The sequence below is a fragment of the Eublepharis macularius genome, chromosome 5 (genome assembly GCF_028583425.1).
Source record: "Eublepharis macularius isolate TG4126 chromosome 5, MPM_Emac_v1.0, whole genome shotgun sequence".
Taxonomy (NCBI): Eukaryota; Metazoa; Chordata; class Lepidosauria; order Squamata; family Eublepharidae; genus Eublepharis; species Eublepharis macularius.
Window position 1 is genome coordinate 14,985,245 of NC_072794.1, and position 22,335 is coordinate 15,007,579.

A 22,335-nucleotide genomic window follows, 5' to 3' on the forward strand; every position below is an offset into this window, starting at 1 on the left:
AATAGGCGGTCATAGGTAGACTGCTTCTGCACATGGATGAGCCTCGAGCTTCTGTTAAACTTGCCTGCAGAATACAAGGGATGGGGTGAAGTACAATAGCGTGCTTCCTGTCTCTTCCATCTCTTCTGTCATCAGTTACGGTTGCCAGATCCAGGTTGGCATCCTGGAGACTTGGGGGTCGAGCCTGGAGAGGATGGGGTTTGGGTTGGGGAGGGACCTTAGCAGGGTATGATGCCTTAAAGAGTTCAGCCTCCAAAGCAGCCATTTTCTCCAGGGGAACTCTCTGTTGCCTGGAGATCAGTTATAATTCCAGGAGATCTCCAGCCACCACCTGGAGGTTGGCAAAACCACGAGGGCAACTGATCTCCGTAGTCTGAAGATCAGTTGTAACTCTGGGAGATCTCCAGCCACCACATGGAGGCTGGCAAGCCTATCAGAGATAGACCTCTCCTTGAAGGAGGAGGTTCTGATCAGCAACTCCGGCGGAAAAGGAAATCGTGGGCGTTCTCTGCCAGAAACAAAAATGGTACCGCCTTTGTCCTTTAGTTCTTCTGTGCATGCGCAAATGCCGCCAAGACGATTCTAACAGCTCAGAAAGAAAGGGCAGGGTGGAAAGAAGGCCTTGTTTCTGCCAGAAACAAACGTGGCGCCTGCCGCCGTTTCTTCCGTTCCTGTGAGTTAGCGCAGAAAGGCCACTTCCGCCCTCACCGGAAGTTGGAGAGGAGGACAACTTTATTGACAAAGCAAGCATTTGAAAGGGGTTGAGAAAGGCGAGAAGCTGGACCATGTCTGTGAATTACGCGGCGGGGCTCTCGCCTTACTCGGACAAGGGGAAATGCGGCCTGCCGGAGGTGAGAGCCTGCGCCCTTGTTTCCATGGAAACCCTGCCAGCCCCCACCAGAAGGCTGGAAGGGACCAGAGCTTAAAGAGAATGGAAAGGATTGCCTCTCTCCCTTACAGAAAGTGCACGAAGGATAAAAATGGTGTTTTATAATCTGCCCCTTTCTCCAGAGAGGAGAACTAAATGGGGGTCCAGAGCTAAAATAAAGCAATTAAAGAGGCTTTTTTTTTAGCTCAAAGCTCCTTCTCCACCGCCCCCCCCAAAGAAACCACTGAGATATCTGTAAAAGAATGCAAGGATTTAAATTAATGCTTTATATTTTGTAATTGTCTTTCTTTGGTGGGGTAATAAAAACAGTAATAAAGATGAATCCATGTATGTCTCAAGACACCCGCATCCTTTAAAATGGGATGGAGGTTATTGGAAATAATCTAAGAATATTATGGGTTGCCTGTCTCCCCCCCCCTTGTGGAGACCTCATTGTGGGGAGGAAATAATTAACTGAAAATAACGGTGCATGCATCATGCACGTGGACTATTGGAATGCTCAAAAAATCCAAAGGTATTTCTGGACTCAAGCACAAGTAAGTTCATTTGCCAGTATTTGGCTGTACACTACAGAATTGGGAGGGGGGACGCTGTTTGTTTAGTATACATATAGTAATGCCCCTTCTATAATAATTTCAGTGTATGAATAGTACTTTTAAGTATTCAAAGTGTACATTCTTGCAGTTCTTACAACAACCCTGTAAAGTAGGCCAATATCTCCCAGTTCTAGATGGGAGTGGGGGAATGAGGTTGCGACTGCTTGCCTAAAAGCTATCTAGTGATAACCAAAGGTGAGATTTGAATAGAGAGGGGGCTCATCCTGTTAACCACAATGATTTCATTTGGTGGGTTCTTCTGGTTCTGACCAATGCTTAATCACCCCCTCCCTTCCTCTTCGCTGTTCTCTGTTCAGATTTTTGACCTGCCGAATGAGCTGGAGAGCAAAATCCATGAATTGGCCAGCTTGATCCGGAATTCTTCCTACGTGGTGTTTCACACAGGTGCTGGCATCAGTACAGCTTCAGGAATTCCAGACTTCAGGTAAGCAAAACGAGGGAAATCCTCTTTTGGAAGGAGGATTGCTCTCTTCCAAGCTGAATTTCTCATTCACGCTATCTTGTCCCCTTTTCCACCTGAAATAAGCTCCAAGGCATCAGTGTGCTCTGTTCCGGATAGCACCCTAGGCATCCCTCAAGCATTCCAGTGTAATTCCTAAATAGTAAAGAGTCCAGTAGCACCTTTAAGACTAACCAGCGTTATTGTAGCATAAGCTTTCTAGAACCACAGCTCTCTTCATGCAGATGCATCTGACGAAGAGAGCTGTGACTCTCGAAAGCTTATGCTACAGTAAAGTTGGTTAGTCATAAAGATGCTACCAGACTCTTTACTATTTTGCAACTACAGACTAACATGGCTAACTCCTCTAGTATTATTCCTAGTGTCATTTTCAGCAGCTTTATATGCAAAGTAGATTTCAGAGTCTGGAGACGGATAGCCAGGGGCTTTTCGCTCCAGAGAGGAGAGAAGTAAGAAAAGTTGGTGCTGCTGTTTCAGTCAGAAGATTTTGGAATCTTTTTTAGAAAAACAGCAAAACTGAACAAGAGCAGAGGAGTCAAGGACAGTGGGATAAGATCGGCCTACCTTCGGGGGTACTGTAAGAATCAAAGTGCATTTATATAAATTCAGGGTGTTATTTGGCCCCTGTATAACATTAAGATCTTCTTAGAGCTGTCTAAAAATATCTTCAAAAGATAGATGAGAGGCTATCAGGGAAAAGGTCTTTGGTTTTTGTGGCACCTCCACTGTTTCTATATTTATATAGATGTGGTATTTTAAATTGTGGTATGTAGTATTTTATGTTTTTAATGGTAATATTGGTTTGAATTGGGTAATGTGTTTTAAGCCTTGTTATGATCCGCCCTGAGCCCGCTGGTGTGGGGAGGGTAGAGTATAAATTGAATAAATTAAATTAAATTAAAGAATAGCCTCTCCAGGCACATTTGCCTGGCACCCACATTGGATACAATGTTAAAATAGTGGCGTTCAAGCTTTTGGTGAGCTTTTGGTGAGGCGGCTTTCAATTTTATCTCTCCCTTCTGTTGATTAACTTGCAATGTGCTTTAGTCTATTTTTTATCTCGTTCTCTGTGTGTGTCTATATTTAGTGTTGAAATGCTCAGATATTATTTAAATCAAAAGGGCTAGGGATGTAAATGTTCTAAGCAGACACAAAAGCTAAATATCCAATGTCCTGTCACACTCAAGTGTGATAAAGAAACAACCCATGTTGTGGATTGTGGAAATGAAGCTATGTGGCTGTACAGATTGGCCCGAAGTTGATTGTTAGTGGGTGAGATCACTCCAGGGAGGGAACAGATATAGACACCCAATGTATATGGCCCCATCTCCGTCTTCCACACACACATCAGGAGAGACAGTGTTGCGCAGTGGTTAGAGTAGAGACTGGAATCTGGAAGACTCAGGTTCATATTCCCCATTGTTGTGAAACTCACTGGGTGATCTTGTGTCAGTCGCACACTCTCAGCCTAAAGTAACTCACAGGGCTGTTGTGAAGGTAAAATGTAGGAGTTATGAAGTCCTCAGGTTCTTGAAGGAAGGAGAAGCAAAAAATATACATTCAATGTATTGTCGAAGGCTTTCACGGCCGGAGAACGATGGTTGTTGTGGGTTTTCCGGGCTGTATTGCCGTTGTCTTGGCATTGTAGTTCCTGACGTTTCGCCGGCAGCTGTGGCTGGCATCTTCAGAGGTGTAGCACCGAAAGACAGAGATCTCTCAGTGTCACAGTGTGGAAAAGATGTTGGCAGGTCATTTGTACCTGCCAACACTCTATACTCGACAATAGCCCTGCAGAGAAGATTAGCACATCAAGCACCAATCCATATGCAAAAGAACCTCCTCAGGATACAGTGAAGCCTCCCGCCATTAGCATTCCACACCCTGGGAAACTCTTACAGGATGACTCAGCTCAACCCCACCCCTCCTGAGTAGATACAAATGACCTACATCTTTTCCACACTGTGACACTGAGAGATCTCTGTCTTTTGGTGCTACACCTCTGAAGATGCCAGCCACAGCTGCTGGCGAAACGTCAGGAACTACAATGCCAAGACCACGGCAATACAGCCAGGAAAACCCACAACAACCATCAATATACATTCAACTAAATAAATAAAAAGGTCACCTTGTTATTCCACTAAGGAAATCAAGGTGGCATGTATGGTTCTTGCCATTGTGGTGTAGTGGTTAAGGTCTAGGAACTGGGAGACTTGAGTTCAAATCCTTCTCCGCCTTGGAAGCTCACTGGGTGATCTCTGAGTACCAGACATTTTGCATGTACACAAAGTTGCCTTGAACTTAAACCCTTGATCCATCGAAGTCAGTATTGTCTACACAGGCTGGCAGCAGTGTTTCAGGCAGAGGTCTTTCTGCAATACCTGCTGCCCGATCCTTTTAACTGGAGATGTCGAGACTTGAACCTGGGACCTTCTGCATTCAAAGCAGAAGCTCTTCCACTGAGCCATGGCCCCGCAGGGCTGTCACATAGCTGCCAGTTTACCACCACAACACCTAACAAAAAACAGGATGTTTGTTCCCTGCCTTCCAACAGAGGCCCCAACGGTGTGTGGACTATGGAGGAACGAGGCTTGGTTCCCAAATTTGACACCACGTTCGAGAACGCAAAGCCTTCCAGGACCCATATGGCCCTCCTGGAGCTGCAGCGGAAGGGCATTCTGCGGTTTCTAGTCAGCCAAAATGTGGACGGCCTCCACGTGCGCTCTGGGTTCCCGAGGTAAGGGGCTGCATCGCCTGGCTCCGTTTTTGTATGGAGAGCGGTTTTGAAAATTGACCAGTTTTGGAAGCCATGCTTCTCATCCAGGGCCGATTCCAGACGGGCACAAATAAAGCGAGTGCTTTCGCTTTTCCAGCAACCTCACTCGTAAAAACCCGTAATGTCCCGTCCCTGCTTACCTCCGGTTCATGGCGCTGTGTTGCGCTCCAGAAGCGGACGGTGTGAACGCTGTATTGCGGGTTTGCACACTTCTGGACGCTTCGTCGCCGTGGAGAGGCCCTCCCCTTTCCCTCCTTCCTTTGCCGGCCGGCCGGCAACAATATTCCCTTAATTTTTTTTAAAAAACTGGGCGCCATTTGCACAGTCGCACGTTTGTGCACATTGAACTGCGCAAATGCGCACAAATGCACAAATGCACAAAAGTTGATGCTGCATATTCGCATACCTGCACATTTGCGCATTTGCGCAAAATACGTAAAAAAAATTTTTTTAAAAAACTGAAATGCGAACCAATGAAGGCCCCCGACGTCGACTGTGATGGGAAGGAAACAACCAATCCCGGGTACCTCAGTTGGCCGTGTGAACATCCGGAAGCGGGATGGCATGGCACGCTGCGAGACAAAGCGGATGGAGACGAAAGTGAACGTGTGGCCGGTAAGCGATTATTTCTGCAGAAAAACCGCAATTTCTGGCCATCTGGAATCGGCCCAGGACTTCCCAGCCTCCCAATAGTGAGGGTACACAAGAAAATAGTATATAAGAACCAGTTTCACAGGAAGAACAAAACAGAGGCAGCAGGGAAGGGGTGGGAATCAGGCGTGCTTATTTGAACCTGAGCAGAGAAGTAGGTAGGATACAATCCCGTGGATGGAAACACCCCTTGGGGAGGAGGCTTACCATGTTCCAAGTTTTTTCTATCACATTTCCTCTTCCTCCTAGGGACAAGCTGGCCGAATTGCATGGGAACATGTTTGTGGAAGAATGCATGAAATGCGGCAAGTATGTACCCCTTTGCTACTGTGCCTGAATTGGGTCCCCGGAGAAGAACGGGGACTGCAGAATCCGAGCGAGAGTAACTTTGAGTCTGTGGAATAGCTGATGTTCTTGTTCCCCCCCATGCTCAGACCAGCAGTAGCTGCTCTTTTGTTCCACTGACCACTCTGCTCGCCACGCTTGGAAGTGCCACGTGGGAGATGCTGCTGTCTTGTGCTTTGCATTTTGTAGGCCCCGGCACCTTGCATGCAAATACAGAAGGGACGCTGCTCTGGGGCTGCTTTGTATGTTTTAATAACAACAACAACATTTGATTTATATGCTACCCTTTAGGACAACTTAAGGCCCACTCAGAGTGGTTTCCAAAGTGCGTAATTATTATTCTTACGTGTGTTGTTATCCTGACGTAGAATAGTTCAAATCCCCACAGTGTCATGAAATTCCCTGAGCTTTAGGTCATTTGTTCTAGCGCATAGGATTGTCTTGAGGATAAAACGGAGGCCGGAAGAACCATGTTCCCTGCCCTGAGTTCCTTGAGGAAAAGGGTGGGATAAAACCATAATCGATAGATGTTACTTCTTTCTACGCGTATGCACAAATGTTTTGAACACACGAAGCTGCATGATACAGAGTTACACTGTTGGTCCCTCTAACTTAGTATTGTGTATCCTGATTGGCTGAAACTGTCCAGGGACTCTGGCAGAGAAGTGTCTTTCCAAACCTCCTGCTTCTTGATGTCCTTTAACTAATGGAGATTGAACTTGGGCAAGATTTTAAGTTCCCATGGAGAAACCTGTATGCCGATGTTGCCTCTTCCCCTAAGAGTTCAAGGCTGTTAAGAAGTCATTAAACAAGTTCCTGTTTGTGTCAATGTGGCAAAGCCGAGGAGGAGGAGGGAGGGAACTGAGCAGCCACATGTGGGGGTGGGGCACAGTGTGAATTATGCAAAGTTGGTGGAAATGGTGGCTGGAGTCTTTATTGGCACCCACGAGTTTTCACCGTCTTAATGTGTGTTCCTTGCATGCATTTAAGGCAGTATGTACGGGACACCGTGGTGGGGACAATGGGCCTCAAGCCGACCGGCCGGCTATGTGACGTATCCAAACGCAGGGGACTTCGGTCCTGCAGGTACAGCTCTTTCAGCGGACGTTGCATGGGGGGGAGGGCGTGTTTCTGTGAGCATCCCTGGCATTGTATTGGGCCTGGTTCAGCCACCTGGTAGAGACCCTTAGTTCCTGCACTTTCGAGGATTTTCTGCAGTGACCGTATAGCATGCCATATAGCCATGCCCGTGTTCCTCCACCGAAAGAAAGAGGGAACATTTGTCAGAGATAATGACTTCTTTCATTTGAAAACCACAGCGCTGTAACTTCTTCTGTTTTGTTGGGTGTTTAAAGAGGAAAGCTGATGGATACCATTTTGGACTGGGAGGATTCCCTGCCGGATCGGGACCTCAATCTGGCCAGTGACGCTTGCAGGTAAGACCTTCCCTAGCTCCAGCTTCCAAGGGCCCTAAGCAGACCCACGGAGGAGAGGTCTATTAACTGCTGTTAGCCATCAGGCTCAATTAACCCTGCGTGCTCTGATGCAGTGAGCCTTAGAAGTTGCTGGGGCCATCAGTTGGAGAGGCCTTTGTGCCCTGCTTGGAGGTCCTGGATCCTAAAATGAGTAGAACTTCTTCCATCTAATCCAGTGGGGCTCTCCTCTTCATTCAATATCATTTCTTTGTTCTGCTGTGCCCCAGAAGGAGAGTGAGGGAACTCTTCCTACCGTGGGACAGGATGCATACTAAAGAGGCTGGGTGCATCCACCTTCAGGAAAGGATTCTTGGCATGTGCGTCCGGCTTCAGCCCTAGCCCTTTGAACCTGCTTTGCTTTCTCTCCCTCCCCCAATTCAGGAAAGCCGACCTGTCCATCACCTTGGGGACATCCCTGCAGATCAAACCCAGCGGCGACCTCCCTCTGCTGACAAAGAAGAAAGGGGGCAAGCTGGTGATCGTCAACCTGCAGCCAACCAAGCATGTGAGTTTGGGGTGGGGCTGTGGCTCAGCGTGCAGAAGGTCCCAGGTTCGATCCTCCGGCATCTCCAGTTAAAAGGATCGTGCAGTAGGTGATGTGAGAAACCTCAGCCTGAGACTCTGTAGAGCAGCCACCAATCTGAGTAGACAACGCTGAGCTTGATGGCTCAGTGATCTAATTCCGTGTAAGGCAGCTTCGTATGTTCCTGTGAGTTCCCTAGACCTATAGACAGAAATGTTGTGGTGAGAGTAGAAGGAGTGGTGTGGAATCCAGAGCCTAAATACAGCTAGCCTGATACTTTTAAAAGTTCTTAAATCTGGAGGTTTTTTAAAATTTAAGACCACATGTTGGTCATCCTAACGATTATGTGCTTGTTGAGGTGGGTTCTGGCAGAGGGGAATACATTAACTTCTTACAGAAGCCACTGGGTCAAATGTGGCCTTAGGTATGTCAGTTAAAGAGGGATAGAGGTGTACTGAATTTTTAAATTTTCAAAATGATGACTGAAACAAAATGTAGTGCAGGGGTTAAAGTGTTTGAATCCATTCTGCCGGGGAGGCTCCCAGGATAACCCCAGGCCGGTCCTAGTCTCTCAGCTTAACCTACCTCACAGGGTTGTTGTGAGGATAAAATGTTGGTGATGAGAAGGATGTAAGCTGCCTTGCGTCCCCATTGGGGAGAAAGGCAGGGTATAAATATAAACAAATAAATAGAAAACTTCGTGAAGTGGGAGAGCCAGTTTGGTGTAGTGGTTAAGAGCGGCAGGACTCTAATCTGGAGAAGCAGGTTTGATTCCCTGCTCCTCCGCTACATGCCAGCTGCGTGACTTTGGATCGGTCACAGCTCTCTCAGAGCTCTCTCAGCCCCACCCACCTCACAGGGTGATTGTTGTGGAGATAATAACATACTTTGTAAACCACTCTGAGTGGGCGTTAAGTTGTCCTGAAGGGAGGTATATAAGTCAAATGTTGTTAATACTAATATCAATATTAATGCTGATACTGATATTAATATTGATATTAATATTAACATTAACACTACAGCGTTCGACCAGACTTCACTCAACTACTCCAAAGATGGCTTTACTTGTTTATTTCTATATTTATCTTGATAAGGACACAACAGTAGCCACGCTGGATCAGACCATGGAGGTCCACCTAGTCCAGCATCCTGTTCCATACCAGGGCAAACCAGATGCCTCCAGGACGCCTACACGCTGGGCACTATTGGGATTTATTAAGATCCTTATTTACTGCTTTTCAGTGCAGGACAGTTAGTTTGTATCCCTTAAAAGCAATTAAAAAACACCACCGGCCTGCCCAAAGTCATATTTTTGCTAAAACCCCGTCTCTTGATCGCAGGATAGGCAAGCTGACCTACGGCTTCACGGTTACGTGGACGAAGTCATGGCAAAGCTGATGAAGGACCTCGGATTGGAAATTCCTGAGTGGACAGGGCCTTGTGTGGTGGAAGAGAGCGCTGAGATCCCCGAGTCTAAACCCCTGGCGAAACCAAGCATAGACTTTACGCTCCCGAGCAAGCAGGAAGAACCCTTTTCGTATTGCAACGGCAGAGAAGAGGACTCCAAGTCTACACACCAGGAGCACGGTGCTTCTCGCAAGCATGAATCCTGCCCACTGGACAGCAAGCCTATTGCAGTGAAACGCACAAAAATGGAACCACTGGCCACTTGATCAAGTGTTTGTGTGTGTGTGTTTTGAGTGTTGTCTGTATGCATCTTAGAAATTTTTTGACGTCCAACTTTATATGACTTTTTAAAAACATTTTTCCTTTCCCGTCTCTCATTTGATCTGGGCGTCCTCCCTATCAATTGGCAAGCATTTCTCTTTGTGCCCTTCTCTGAAAGGCAGAGAAGTTCTGGCCCAGCGGCTGCCAATACTTATTCGTACTTGACTTGGCATAGCAAATGTCCAGGATAACCAAAGTGGTTGGTTCAGCGGTGACTGTCAGCCATTTTCTTGTTCTGTTTATTTTTATTATTAATTTTTTTAAAAGACAAAACGTATATACCCTCAAATTAAAGACTGGAGATCTTGAATACAAGTTCCTTTGGTTTTGAATTGGGCATTCCCCTGTCTATCCTTTACTGGCCTTGGGGAACCCATGAGCTGTAACTTGTGCCCTAAATATAAATATTAAGGTTGGCATTAACTAGGATGGAGCCAGTTTGGGCAGGTCGCAGAGTTGACCAGACTTCTGGGTTTCACTTCTATCTCAGTTATCACTGTCAACCTGAAAGTCCTAAAAAGTTTTTCCTCCAGGATTACTAAACCAAGCATATTCATTTGTTCTGGTGAATAGGCCTTAGTGTGCAATTCCAGCCTTTGGATGGCGCAATGAGCCTAAAATCCAGAGGCTTGCTTTTAAAAGCAGCGGCTCAGCTGGATTTCATACTCAGTAACAAACTGAGTATGAAACAAACTTGCTTGCCTAACGCCCCGGTAAAAAGGTAAAGGTGAAGTCCCTTGTGCAAGCACCGAGTCATTACTGACCCATGGGGGAACATCGCATCACGACATTTTCTTAGCAGACTTTTTACGGGGTGGTTTGCCATTGCCTTCCCCAGTCATCTACACTTTACCCCCAGGAAACTTTATTTTACCGACCTCGGAAGGATGGAAGGCTGAGTCAACCTTGAGCCAGCTACCTGAACCCAGCTTCCTCCAGGATCGGACTCAGGTCGTGAGCAGAGCTTGGGCTGCAGTATGCCCCGGTAAAATCAAGAAATACTCATGGGCCTGCATTGAGAAATACAAAATTCAGGCTGTAGCTTTTCTATTCCTTATTGTGCAAATATTCAACTGAATAGGCTGTATGTGACAACTGACATAGATGCTCCACATAAAGAGAGGAAGCAGTGGAAGAGGAGGTAGATTTCTGGACAACTGTGGGACGCCCTCCCTTGATGTAAGGGAGGGAGCAGTCAGTCTTGCTCAGTAAATTGGGGAAGTAACTAACAGTGAGGTCCTATGCAGAGTTATACCAGTCTAAGCCCATTGACTTCAGTGGGCTTAGACTGGAGTAACTCTGCTTAGGATTTCACTGTAAGGGCCACGTTAATACATGAGTTCATCATGGAACCTGCAACCATACTGCAGCTATGAGTCCCCAGTGCCAACTCTTGTGTAAAAGCCCACCAGGAACTTGATTCTGATCAGGACCCTATAGCATTGGCCATAATGTTGTTTGGCCCGAGAGGTTGTTTGGTTGACACTTGCCCTCATCTGTCATTACGAGCGTCTCAGATCATAGTTTGCAAGCTGCGTTATTGAGCACTCAAAAATCGCTGTTGCTCAAGTACTTGAAAGAAAGCAGGGGCAGTGATGGGCAAGGGAGAAAGGGACCTGCAGAAAGTGGAAATATAAACTAAAAGCCTGAAAAACACCAAATCAAATACATTACACCTCCGCGCCTTTGTTGTCTGCATTGCTGGTCTTCTGCCCCCCATCACAGTAGGGGGAAATAAGAGCACTACAGCTGTAGCCTGGCTCTGCCCCAAAGGATCACTGTACTCTTTTTTGTCCTAGTGTTTACAAATCCTGTGGCCTGTTAACAGTTCATTTCATGTGTCGGCTACTGGGGGGCAGGGGAGGGAGAAGACAGAGCACAGGAGCAGGGCAGGTGCTGTCTTGCAATAAAGAAGAGGTCCCCAGCATTTTCAAGCCTGACAGAGTGGCGGGCACAAGCACAAAATGGCTGCCGCTGGAGGCGGAGCCATCCACAAAATGTCAGGGAATGAGATTGTGCATAACTCTAATTGTAAGTCTTCAACATTACAGGCAGCTCTGTTTGACAAGATGCCTTTTAAAATTAATGCTGTTCAAAAATATTTCCTTGCGTACACACAGTAACGCAGCGAAGATCCTTGTGCTGTGGTGGCAACTGTTGCTGAAGCAACTTTTTAAACTGCACAGTCAGTTTTCAGAAGGGGGGGCAATGGCTACCTCTCATCCTGCAGTTTAGCCGCAGGGACTTTCTCAGAAGGAGCCATGCTTGCCCCAGGCACGGTTGGGACTTCAGAATGAGGGCTCTGCCTTCCCCATTTCCTTAGAAGTTGATCTTGCCAGTGCTTGATACATCCCTAGGATGCGTCCATAGTTGCTACCAAATCTTGGTCTCCACTTCATTTACCCAAAGACGCCCTGAAGAGCTTTGTACATGATAGCAAAAACCTTGAATTGAGCCTAGTAACTGATTAGTAGCCGATGGAGTGACTGCAGAAGGGGAGTAATATGCGTGTTTCGCCTTGCTCCTGAAAATGATCAAGAAGCAGTGTTGTATCTGTACCAACTGGAGTCTCTGTGCTGACATTGAAAGAAGAGCTATGTAGAGTGCATAGCAGTAGTCTAGTCTCAGTGTTACTGTGGCGTGGATCCAGATAGCCAAAACAGCCATGTCAAGCGGGGTGGGGCATCTTATGGGCTAAACTGAGTTTGGAGAAGTCTTTTTTGCAACTGCATTAACTTGCTTCTTTAGCAGCAATGCTGAATCCGATGTAACCCCATGGCTCTTAACCAAGTACTTGAGGGTCAATTGAACCCCGCTGAAAGTGGAGAGCACAATGCCCCTCAAGATCTCTGCCTTCCTCACTAGCATCACTTCTGTCTTGTCTTGCTTCAGTTTCAATTTGTTCTCTTTCAGCCTTTTGGCCACAGCAGCTTAAGGACTCTTCCGCGTCACAGTGGGTCTGACAGAATGGGAGGAGCCTAAGCATAGGTCAAGGAATACAACTTAGGTTTTGGGAAGGTCCAAAGATAGCTGCACCAATTGTGCTTGCTGTGTCCCCAAGGACAAGGACGTGATAGTTTATCCTGGAATTATTAAATAACAGTCATTCTGGCTGAACCCCTGTGGATTTCCAATCCATAACAAAACATGTTTGTGCCAAGAATGTTATAAATATGTCCAAATGGGGCTGGGATAGGGGAATGAGGACTTTGAAATTCACCACTGATTTCAAGCACAACCTATGTGGTTGTACAAAGTTCCATTTAGCTGAAGTTCCTCCTAGCCAAAGTTTCCTCTGAGTCTTGCTGCTGACCATGGAGGAGAGAGATGTCTCTGTGCTTCTGATGATCTGGCTGTTCCCAGGGCTTTTTTTCTGGGAAAAGAGGTGGTGGAACTCAAGACTGCACAATGACATCACTTTGGGTCAGCTGGAACAAGGGGGGATTTTTTTTAAGTTTAAATTGCCCTCGGCGAAAATGGTCACATGGCCGGTGGCCCCGCCCCTTGATCTCCAGACAGAGGGGAGTTTAGATTGCCCTCCACACCGCTGGAGCTGGAGCAGCGCGTAGGGCAATCTAAACTACCCTCTGTCTGGAGATCAGGGGGCGGGGCCACCGGCCATGTGACCATTTTTAAGAGGAGCTGGAACTCTCTTCTACCGCGTTCCCACTGAAAAAAAGCCCTGGCTGTTCCTGTTGATTTGGCCCCTTCCTCTGACTTTCCACACGGCACTGAAGACCAAGTGTATCTTCACCAGACCTTTTCGATTCCAAACCCATTATTATAGGACAGGCGAATTCATTGTTGGTGAGAATTTACCCCTCTCTGTTGAGGTATTTATGCCACAGACCTTAGAAGAAGCTCCCATCAACACCAAATTCAGGTTTTTTTGGTAAGTATTTGTTCATTACCCAAATGGAGAGCTCTTTGGTAGAATTTAGGTGACTCTGTTCTGGACACAAGCGCACTTTCTGAGAAACAATAATTCTATGAAGGAGTATAGCATTGTCTGTTGTAAAGACTGACAAAACAAAGGAAAGTTGACCTCAGTCACACGTTTTTTGTAGGATTTTGGAGTTTTGACTCTTTGGTTTAACAAAGTATTCATTCCTAATTCAGGGTCTTCTCTATGAATATGGAGCATGATACAGTCAAAATTAAGCATTTAGATTTTAAGAAAGAATTGCTACCTAAATGTATCATCTCATAAGTACCCTGACTACTTCAGGAAAAGTCTTGTTCTCAGTACAGTCCAAGACACTCTGTAAATGGTAGTGAAGTCAAATCTGCATTTTTATACTAATGATTTTGATCGGTCAGATTTCAGCAGGGGCTTACTTCTTTGTATGAAATAATGGGATTTAAACATGCAGAATTTAAGGTGAGATCTTGCACATACTTCTTAAATCCCTAGGGGAAAAACATCCTGCCTGGGTCATCTCAGAGGCATGTTTGTCCAGGCAACCTTTTCTATGCCCTCTTGCATATAACAGCAGTGACCCTAATCTCAACAACCATAACTCTAACCATAATCCTACTTTTATTGCTCCTTCCCTGCTCCAGTATCCCAAGAAATTAATTTTGAATAGGGTAATTTATCTAAGTGCTGTAACTGCATTTGATGAGGTAGGCTCTCTTTTAGGGAAACACAGGTTGTAAGAAATGGCTTAGGGCTTTTTTTCAGCTGGAACGTGGTGGAACGGAGTTCCGGAACCTCTTGAAAATGGTCACATGGTTGGTGGCCCCGCCTCCTGATCTCCAGACAGAGAGGAGCTTAGATCTAAACTCCCCTCTGTTTGGAGATCAGGGGGCGGGGCCACCAGCCATGTGACCATTTTCTCCAAGGGCAACCCACTGAGTTCCACCACCTCTTTCCCCAGAAAAAAAGCCCTGCCCAGGCTTCTGAACTTATGGTTATATACATAGACTGATATATAACTCTTCCTCAGACCCAAGTTTCAACAGGATATTTGGGTGGTTTTAACCTTTTGATATTCAATTAAACTTCTGTGTTCATTAATTGTATGTGGGATATTAACAGGAGGATTTTGAAATAAAGCATGTGGCGCTTGAGACAATATTGACTGTTATGACCTATTCCTTACAAAGATAAGATATATTTCGTTCAGTCATGATAGAAGATCCTTCACAGAGTAAACTGTCCCATTCAATTTCAGAACGGCCTCAGACTTCTACATGGATATCTAAGTCGAAGGTGCTGGAATAGCATGGTAAATTCTGATCTTGTCGTATCTCAGATATCTAAGTTGAAGGTGCTGGAATGGCATGGTAAATTCTGATCTTGTCGTATCTCAGATATCCAAGTTGAAGGTGCTGGAGTGGCATGGTAAATTCTGATCTTGTATCTCAGATATCTAAGTTGAAGGTGCTGGAGTGGCATGGTAAATTCTGATCTTGTCGTATCTCAGATATCTAAGTCGAAGGTGCTGGAGTGGCATGGTAAATTCTGATCTTGTCAGATCTCAGAAGCTGAACATGGTTGGAACTTGGATGGGAGAACACCGACAAAGACTGGGGTGCTTTGCAGAGGACAGTGCTGGCAAAAACCACCTCTGCTCCTCATATACCCTGTGCTGGGGTTGCCATAAGTTGGTTGCAACATGATAGCACGCACATACATATCTAGACTTGATCAAGTTTATATTCCAGCCAGACAGTAATTTTTTACCAAAGACCTTTCTCTTCTCAAAGTTCTGTATTTTCTCCTCCTTTCACATCAAATGTATTGAGAACCTGTGATTTTCAGAATATTGCACATTAATTTAAGCAGCCCTGTTAATTAGTGAAAATATATTTGTATCTAGGGAATTACTAGGAAAATTTCCTTTTTTTAAATAAAAATTTGTATTAGGTGAGTACAGATTACAATTATAATTTTCAATTAAAAACCTAAATATCATTTTCCCCCACCCTTTCCCTCCCCCCTTTTTCATAGAATTCCAACAGCTTTCCAACCCATATCTTATTCTATAGCTTATTTTTCTATTCTCTCTCCATATAATTAACTCTTATTACATTAATAAACTAAATAATTTCCATTAAACTCAAATCTATTTAAAATTTAAACTTTACAATAATTAAAACTTTTCTTTAAATGGTAAAGATTACTGTCCCCACTAAATTCCCCTAATAACTTTCAAATTGCCACAGTTTCCCCTTCACGTCCCACTTTTTCCCCAAATACTCCTTCAATCTACCCCAATCCTTAAAAAATTCTTCAGCATTCTGGTCTCTCAGCCTTCTTGTCATTTTGTCCATTTCCGCCATGTACAGCAACTTTTGTATCCACTCTCCAATAGATGGTATTTCTTGCACTTTCCATTTCTGCGCATATAGAATTCTTGCCGCTGTTGTCATATAAAATAACAATGTTCTGTATTGCGTAGGAACATCTTCCATATTTAAGTTCAGTAGCAGGAGTTCTGGGTTCTTTATTATTGAACTCTGCAAAATCTCATTTATCGCTTCTAAAATATCTCCCCAGTACTGCCTAGCGACCTCACAAGTCCACCACATATGATACAATGATCCTTCATGACTCTTACATTTCCAACACTTATCAGACATCTTAGCATTTCCATAAGCTATTTTTTTTTGTGTCAAATACCACCTATATATCATCTTGAAAACATTTTCCTTGATTCTGGTACAAGTTGAAATCTTCAATGTATTTTTCCACAAATATTCCCATGCCTCCATTGTTATGTTACTAGGAAAAGTTCCTTATTGTCTATTCATTTGCCATTCTGTTGAGGTTCCCTTACTATGTAATTTTCACCACAGGCTCGCTCCCAAGAAGTATCATTCCATCCTGACACTAGTGTTTGCCATCAATGAGATCAACAAGACTCCATGGTTGCTGCCCAACATCACTTTGGGATTCCGTATCTATGAGGGTGGTGAATATGCAAGTAGGACCTACGCGGTCAGTCTCTCTCTGCTTTCTACATGGGGACAAATGGTTCCTAACTATTGATGTGATAAGCAGAACAAGCTTCTGTCTGTCATTGGGGGTCTGAATTCCCAAACCTCAAGGCAAATGGCGGACATCTTCAAGATCCTCCAGGTAGAAAGCTTTCGCTTAGGGCTGAGGTAGGGGTGGGAAGACACACTTATAACTCAAGATGTGCCTGTACCAAAACCTCATATATGTAGTTGGTTTCCTTTCATGCTCCTCTTTGCCTGGCTTGGCCATAATTTGCTCTGTGATGTTTGGAAAGTGTGTGCAAAGATGAGCAAAAATGCAACAAGATACAACGAGGCAAATCAACAGAGGGCTTTTCCATATGCTTGACTTACTCCTGATTTTCTTAGCAGTCATCTACAAGCATTGGAATGGGAATGGGTTTGAGCATGTTCTTCCACATAACTGCTCCCATCTGCACTTTTACAGCAGTGCGGTCAGTTCATTTTCTTCCTCATGTGCCTTATATTAACAGGATTTTCCTAATAAAGGCAGGAAGGGGTTAGAGAGCTTCTGCGTTTTCTTGCTTCATTGCAAACTATAGCCACTAAGATTACATGTGTTTGTGAGGAAATCCAATCCCGAAGCATAGATAAGAGTTAGTTTCACATTCTGGAGAGTGCTGGTTTGTAGGGAATCAACTCAGGGCTTTCCCGTACATTCAACTTAATCCTGTTTTTCTTACCAGTCAGTCCCCTAGCATTGAAATCAGTTTCATAGAATCATAGAGTTGGAAGGGATCTCCATGGTCACCTAGTCCAACCCCCTGCACAATGCAGGAAATTCACAACTACCTCCTTCTCCTCCGCTACCCAGTTCTTCCATACATCTGCCTTCACTCAGCATTTTTACAGTTGTGGAGTTGGTTCCTCTTGTTCTGCACATGCCTTAAATAATCAACATTTTCAAATGTAGTGGCATAGTTGGTGACATCACAGCGCACACACCTTTTCGGGTTTTGTGCATGCTTAGATTGCTATTTCAATATAAGGACTGAATTTTTAAAAAAGATAGAAAATTAACATGGTGGAAGTCTTTGTATGGGGATGCCTCAAAGGGCAGCAACTCTGCCAGCCATATCTAAGTCCACCCCCACATTCGAAAACAAGAGAGCCCCACCTGGGCTGATCCAAAGCCAGAAGGTAGAGGCGGGCACCACCAGGGCAACCCGACCTCTGCTGGGATGCAGCCCACAGCAGCAGCCACTCATTCCTTTTCATACCATGCTGCTTATTTTGGAGCCAGAAGTGGCTACATTCCCCTATTGACGTCCAAGAGAATGAGCTGGTGTTTTCACCAAGAAGGTAAAGAGGAAAGACGTTATTTTAGCAATGTTGTCAAAGGTAAAGCAACACAACCTTGTTGACAGGCTGTATATGAAGAGCCAAACAGAGAGAAGAGTCAGAGAGCAGGCCAAGGCTTTCCACAAGATGGAGTTCACTAAACATGAGAACATGGGGACCTGCATATTCGATCACAATCACATGATACTTGGTTGTTCTCCTCTCTTTCCATGCATGCTGTTCCTGCCAGGGATCAGGGCCATGTTGTAGAACAAAAGGACCCTCCCCCCACATGCACATACACACAGAGCAGAACCACAAGTGACAAAAGGCACAGATTGGACACTTGTCTGCTTCCCTCAAGTTTTGATGGGAAATGTAGGCGTCCTGGTCTCGCAGCTTCGCTCTCTGACTGCTGTCCAATGGACTTTTCAACTGTCACTTGTCCAACATTCCGCCAAACTGCCTACATTTCCCATCAAAACTTGAGGGAAGCAGACAAGTGTCCAATCTGTGCCTTTTGTCACTTGTGGTTCTGCTCACAGTTACCCAAATAGAAATAGCATGGGGAAGGACCTCTTTGGCCCATTGCAGAAAACTGCATGATCTTCTGCAACAAGTCAATTAACACCCCACTCCCACCCACCTCCGAATATAAATAGTTTGCAAAAGGAGGCCTTTCCAACTGGTGTAAAAGCAACACCTTAAGACAGTGATAGAACAGTTACATAGAACTCCAAAAAGGAACTTTTATACCACATTTGAGAACCTTAACCAGAGGTTAATCTTTCCAGATGCACTTCACTGTGCCAAGGGCCCAGAAGATCAATAACCAGACAAGAACCAAGTGCAGTGTAACTCCAAGAATGTCAACTTCCTTTCCTATCAACAGAGTCTGGGCTTGATCTTATTGTCTCTTGCTCTTTGCCTTTCTCTGATGACAGCTCTGGTACTAGCAATATTTATTAAGCACCAAGAAACACCAATCATCAAAGCCAACGATCGAGACCGCGCCTACGTTCTCCTCATCTCTCTCTTGCTCTGCTTCCTCTGCTCTCTGCTGTTCCTTGTTCGTCATAGGAAGGTAATTTGCCTCCTTCTTGGCAGTTGCAGCAGTTATGAAATATAGTAATAATAAGTTTGCAGAGTAGCAGAGTTTGATAATAGCACAGTGGAAATAAGTAGAGAGACTTCTGTGATTCTAGCTCTATAAAAATACTACATAATAGGGTAAAAATGGTACATTTGATAGGAAAAAACAACAAACAGTTTCTGACTACATCTTGATTTTTACAAGGGGAAATATTTAAATATTTTATAATGTTAAGGATTTAAATATTTAATAATTTGGTCTTAGGCACTCGGGCTTTAAGGTTTTAAATATTTAAGAACTTGTACCCTGAAATTTTAGTGAATAGATTTGTAAATAATATGACTTACCCTGATTGTAGGTTGTATGCTGTTAATGTGTGGTCTATGACCGTAATAAAGATTGACTGACTGACTACATCTTGATAGACTCAGCTAGGTACTAGAGAGAGAAAAGCTTAGACTGCATGGTCTAGTGAAGTAGTAGTAGTGTAGCAGAAGAAGAAGAAGAAGTGAACAAAGAGCAATAAAACCTTAGTATATGTTGCTAGCTAATTGCCCCACAACAAACAGGCTCATCCAAAAGACAATCCTAGATACCCTCGTTAAGACTAAAGACTCCCACTTTCTCTGGCGGGAACTTCTCTCAAAGCCTGAGTGGTCCTATGCTAACTAGCTATCTGACTAAACAAACAGAACAACAATTTAACTCTTTCATGACTGAGCATAGGACACTTGCACAGATTCCAACAACCCATTCTCAAGTTCTGAAGCTCAGGTCAAGAAGGTTTTTCTTCTTGTGTAGCTGTTCCAGCTCCTCCTTCTCAGGTGGTTTGATGAGGGTACCTGCAAAATATAAAAATTTGTTTAGTTTGTCTATGCCGAAGTCTTTGAGTAGATGGAGGATGAATTCCAGCTCATTGCAGGCGTGTGCTTCAGTGGTAGGCTTGGTCATTAGAAGTTGCCTTTGGCTTGTCCAGCTGCTTTGGTTGTTTTCAAGTTGCTTTCCCTCAGTGAGGTTGAGATAAGCTTGTTCCATTGATGTGTCTTTTCCTGTGGCATTCTGCATTCCTAGAGATTGTAGAAGGTTGAAGATTTCATCTTTCTGGCTTAGGAGAAAATTTTCATCTGTTAGTTTATCAGTTTGTAATCCAAGACAAGAGATATTAAGTCCATGTATTCTAAATGTATACCTAAATACTCAGGTATTTAGAAATTTCCTTTGCATCCTTTCTGTTTGCACAACACAAAATCAAATTCTCATCTAAGATTAGCAGGTATTGAAACTGTCCATTCTTTAATTTTGCAAACAGGCTTGGCTCTGCCCTTCCTGGTTGGAAGTATATCCTTCTTAACAGCATAGGCAGTTTCTCTTTAGAAAATCCTGCTTTAATTTTAAAGTATTCAACATGCATTTCCTTGTAGTTTGCTACACTGAGCATAGCTCTCATTGCAATTTGCTTAGAGATGGGTATTTTAGCAGCTTCAAAGTTAGGTTGCTCACTTGCACATAGCTTTAAGTTTGGTACCTAGGTTAATTGCTGAGACTGACTCACATTAGTTTCCCATTCCTGCCCCTTCTCAACCCTGGTTTTCTGCCTCCCTTTCTGGCAGGGGAACTGCTTGCTTTTCTCCCTGCAGGTTGGCAACCCAGTCAGCAGGTAGGGGTCTTGTCAGATCAGTAAAAGAGAATTCCTCAGCTCTGTTGCTGAGAGAGCGGTCCCTTTGATATGCATATTCACAGGCATCATGTTTCACCTCGCTTTGCTGTCCCATCACAGAATCAGCACTTCTTAAGTAAAAGCTCTTGCCAATTTTTAGAGCCTTAATTTCAACATTTGATTCAGAAATATAAATGCTACAATTATCTTTATCCATTGTTATTTTGTGCCCATCATCAAGAAGTTTACCAGCTGACAGAATGTTTTGATTTATTTGTGGAGAATAAACACAGTCTTTTAGAGTCAACTTCACAGCATCTCCTTTTGAATCAACAACTTTCAGCTTAAGATCTCCAGATCCTTTGATCTCTATAGGATCCCCATTGGCTAGGAAAAGATTCTTTCTGCTTTCTCCATTGAAACTTAGGAAAGAGTTTAAATTTGAGCAAATGTGTTCACAACTGCCACTATCCAAAAGGAATAAATCTTTCATGTTAAAATCATTGTTTGATATCTTGCAAGTAAAGCCTTTTGGTGTGCTTCTATTATCATGAGGATTGGAATGTCTCCTTCTGCTTTGATATTCAAAACGACCTTGTGGTCTTTCCCTTTGTTTGCAGTTCCAAGCCAAATGACCAGCCTTTTGGCAGACGCTGCAAGTGATCTCTCTGGGTCTTTCAGTTACTTTTAATACACTCATTTTTATTTCTGACTGCTCAAGGGATCTTTTTATGGATTCGTCCCTTAAAAATTTTAAAGTATAATTAATGTCTCTTTTGTCTCGCTATTCCAAGACAGATCGTACACTTGAATATGATTTAGGAAGACTGTTTAAGATTACTGCATTAATTTCAGAATTGCTGATTTCTGTTCCAGATGTTTAAATCTGCCCAACGATCTGCATGATTTCCTTTAAGTGGGCCTGAATATCATCATGCTCAGAAAGCCTCATGCTATAAAGTCTTATTCTTAAAAGCTGGATTCTCTTGTCAGAACTCTGGGAATATTTTTGCTCAATCTGATTCCACAACTGTTTGGCCGTGCTGGCACTTATTATTAAAGGGGATTCATATCTCCAACTGCACTCAGAATAATAATTCTGGCTTGAGAATCTAGTTTCATGAACTTTTGCCTCTCAGCCTGATTTTCGGGTGGGTCCTCTGAGATTGTTTCACATCATTAACATCTAGGGCATATAAAATTCTGGTCTTCCATACTAAAAAGTTATGGTCATTCAGTTTATGGATGTGCATAAAGGAAGAGATTGGATTTCTCTCACCCACAGCTCCTTGGTTTCCATTCATTGCTTCTGCTTTCTGCAGGCCAAAGATAAGTTCATCTTTCTCACTGTCTGCTCTAAAACAATGTCTCACTCCAACCCCCCAACCCCCTGTTAACAGTCCTCTCTCCCAAGGTGGGAAGATTCCCTATAACTAACATTGCTAGCCCCACATACGTCACTTCTGCCAATTCCACTGTCTATGCACCTTGTACTGAATGGATCTCTAATAAAGTTACTTCAACTGGAACACCTGTGTGTTAACTGTGGTGAACTTGGGGACCTAACTGCCAGGGACTGACAGGTTGCCTGCCCCAGTAGGCACCACAGGAACGTGCACCCCACTCCCAACAGGCACAACAACATCACTCTCGGAAGTAATGACTAGAGATGGGTACAAACAGCAATATGAACTAAAAAAAGCCACAAACAGCCCAATCTGCTATTCGCAAACAAGCTGTTTGTGAGGCCCCATTCTAAACAAACAGGTGGTCATTGCAAGTCTCGTTCGTTGCTGTTCGTTGCTGTTCGTCAAGACAGACAGTCCGGCACCTGCAATCAATTCCCATGGCAACTC

The 22,335-nt window shown here is 44.2% G+C and overlaps 1 protein-coding gene across 2 annotated transcripts; it reads left to right on the plus strand.

Annotated features, from left to right (window-relative positions):
- The first annotated feature begins 411 nt into the window (after nt 1–411).
- Nucleotides 412–9,757, plus strand: SIRT6 (sirtuin 6). 2 transcript variants are annotated; one of them, XM_054980626.1, is made up of 8 exons: nt 412–526; nt 1,803–1,930; nt 4,518–4,700; nt 5,640–5,699; nt 6,726–6,821; nt 7,091–7,171; nt 7,592–7,715; nt 9,074–9,757. In XM_054980626.1, the coding sequence occupies exons 1-8, from the start codon at nt 524–526 to the stop codon at nt 9,404–9,406; spliced, it is 1,008 nt and encodes a 335-aa protein (XP_054836601.1). In that variant the 5' UTR covers nt 412–523; the 3' UTR covers nt 9,407–9,757. The 2 variants fall into 2 exon arrangements, with proteins under 2 accessions (XP_054836601.1, XP_054836600.1); XM_054980625.1 differs by lacking the exon at nt 412–526 and adding an exon at nt 734–851.
- The last annotated feature ends 12,578 nt before the right edge of the window (nt 9,758–22,335 follow it).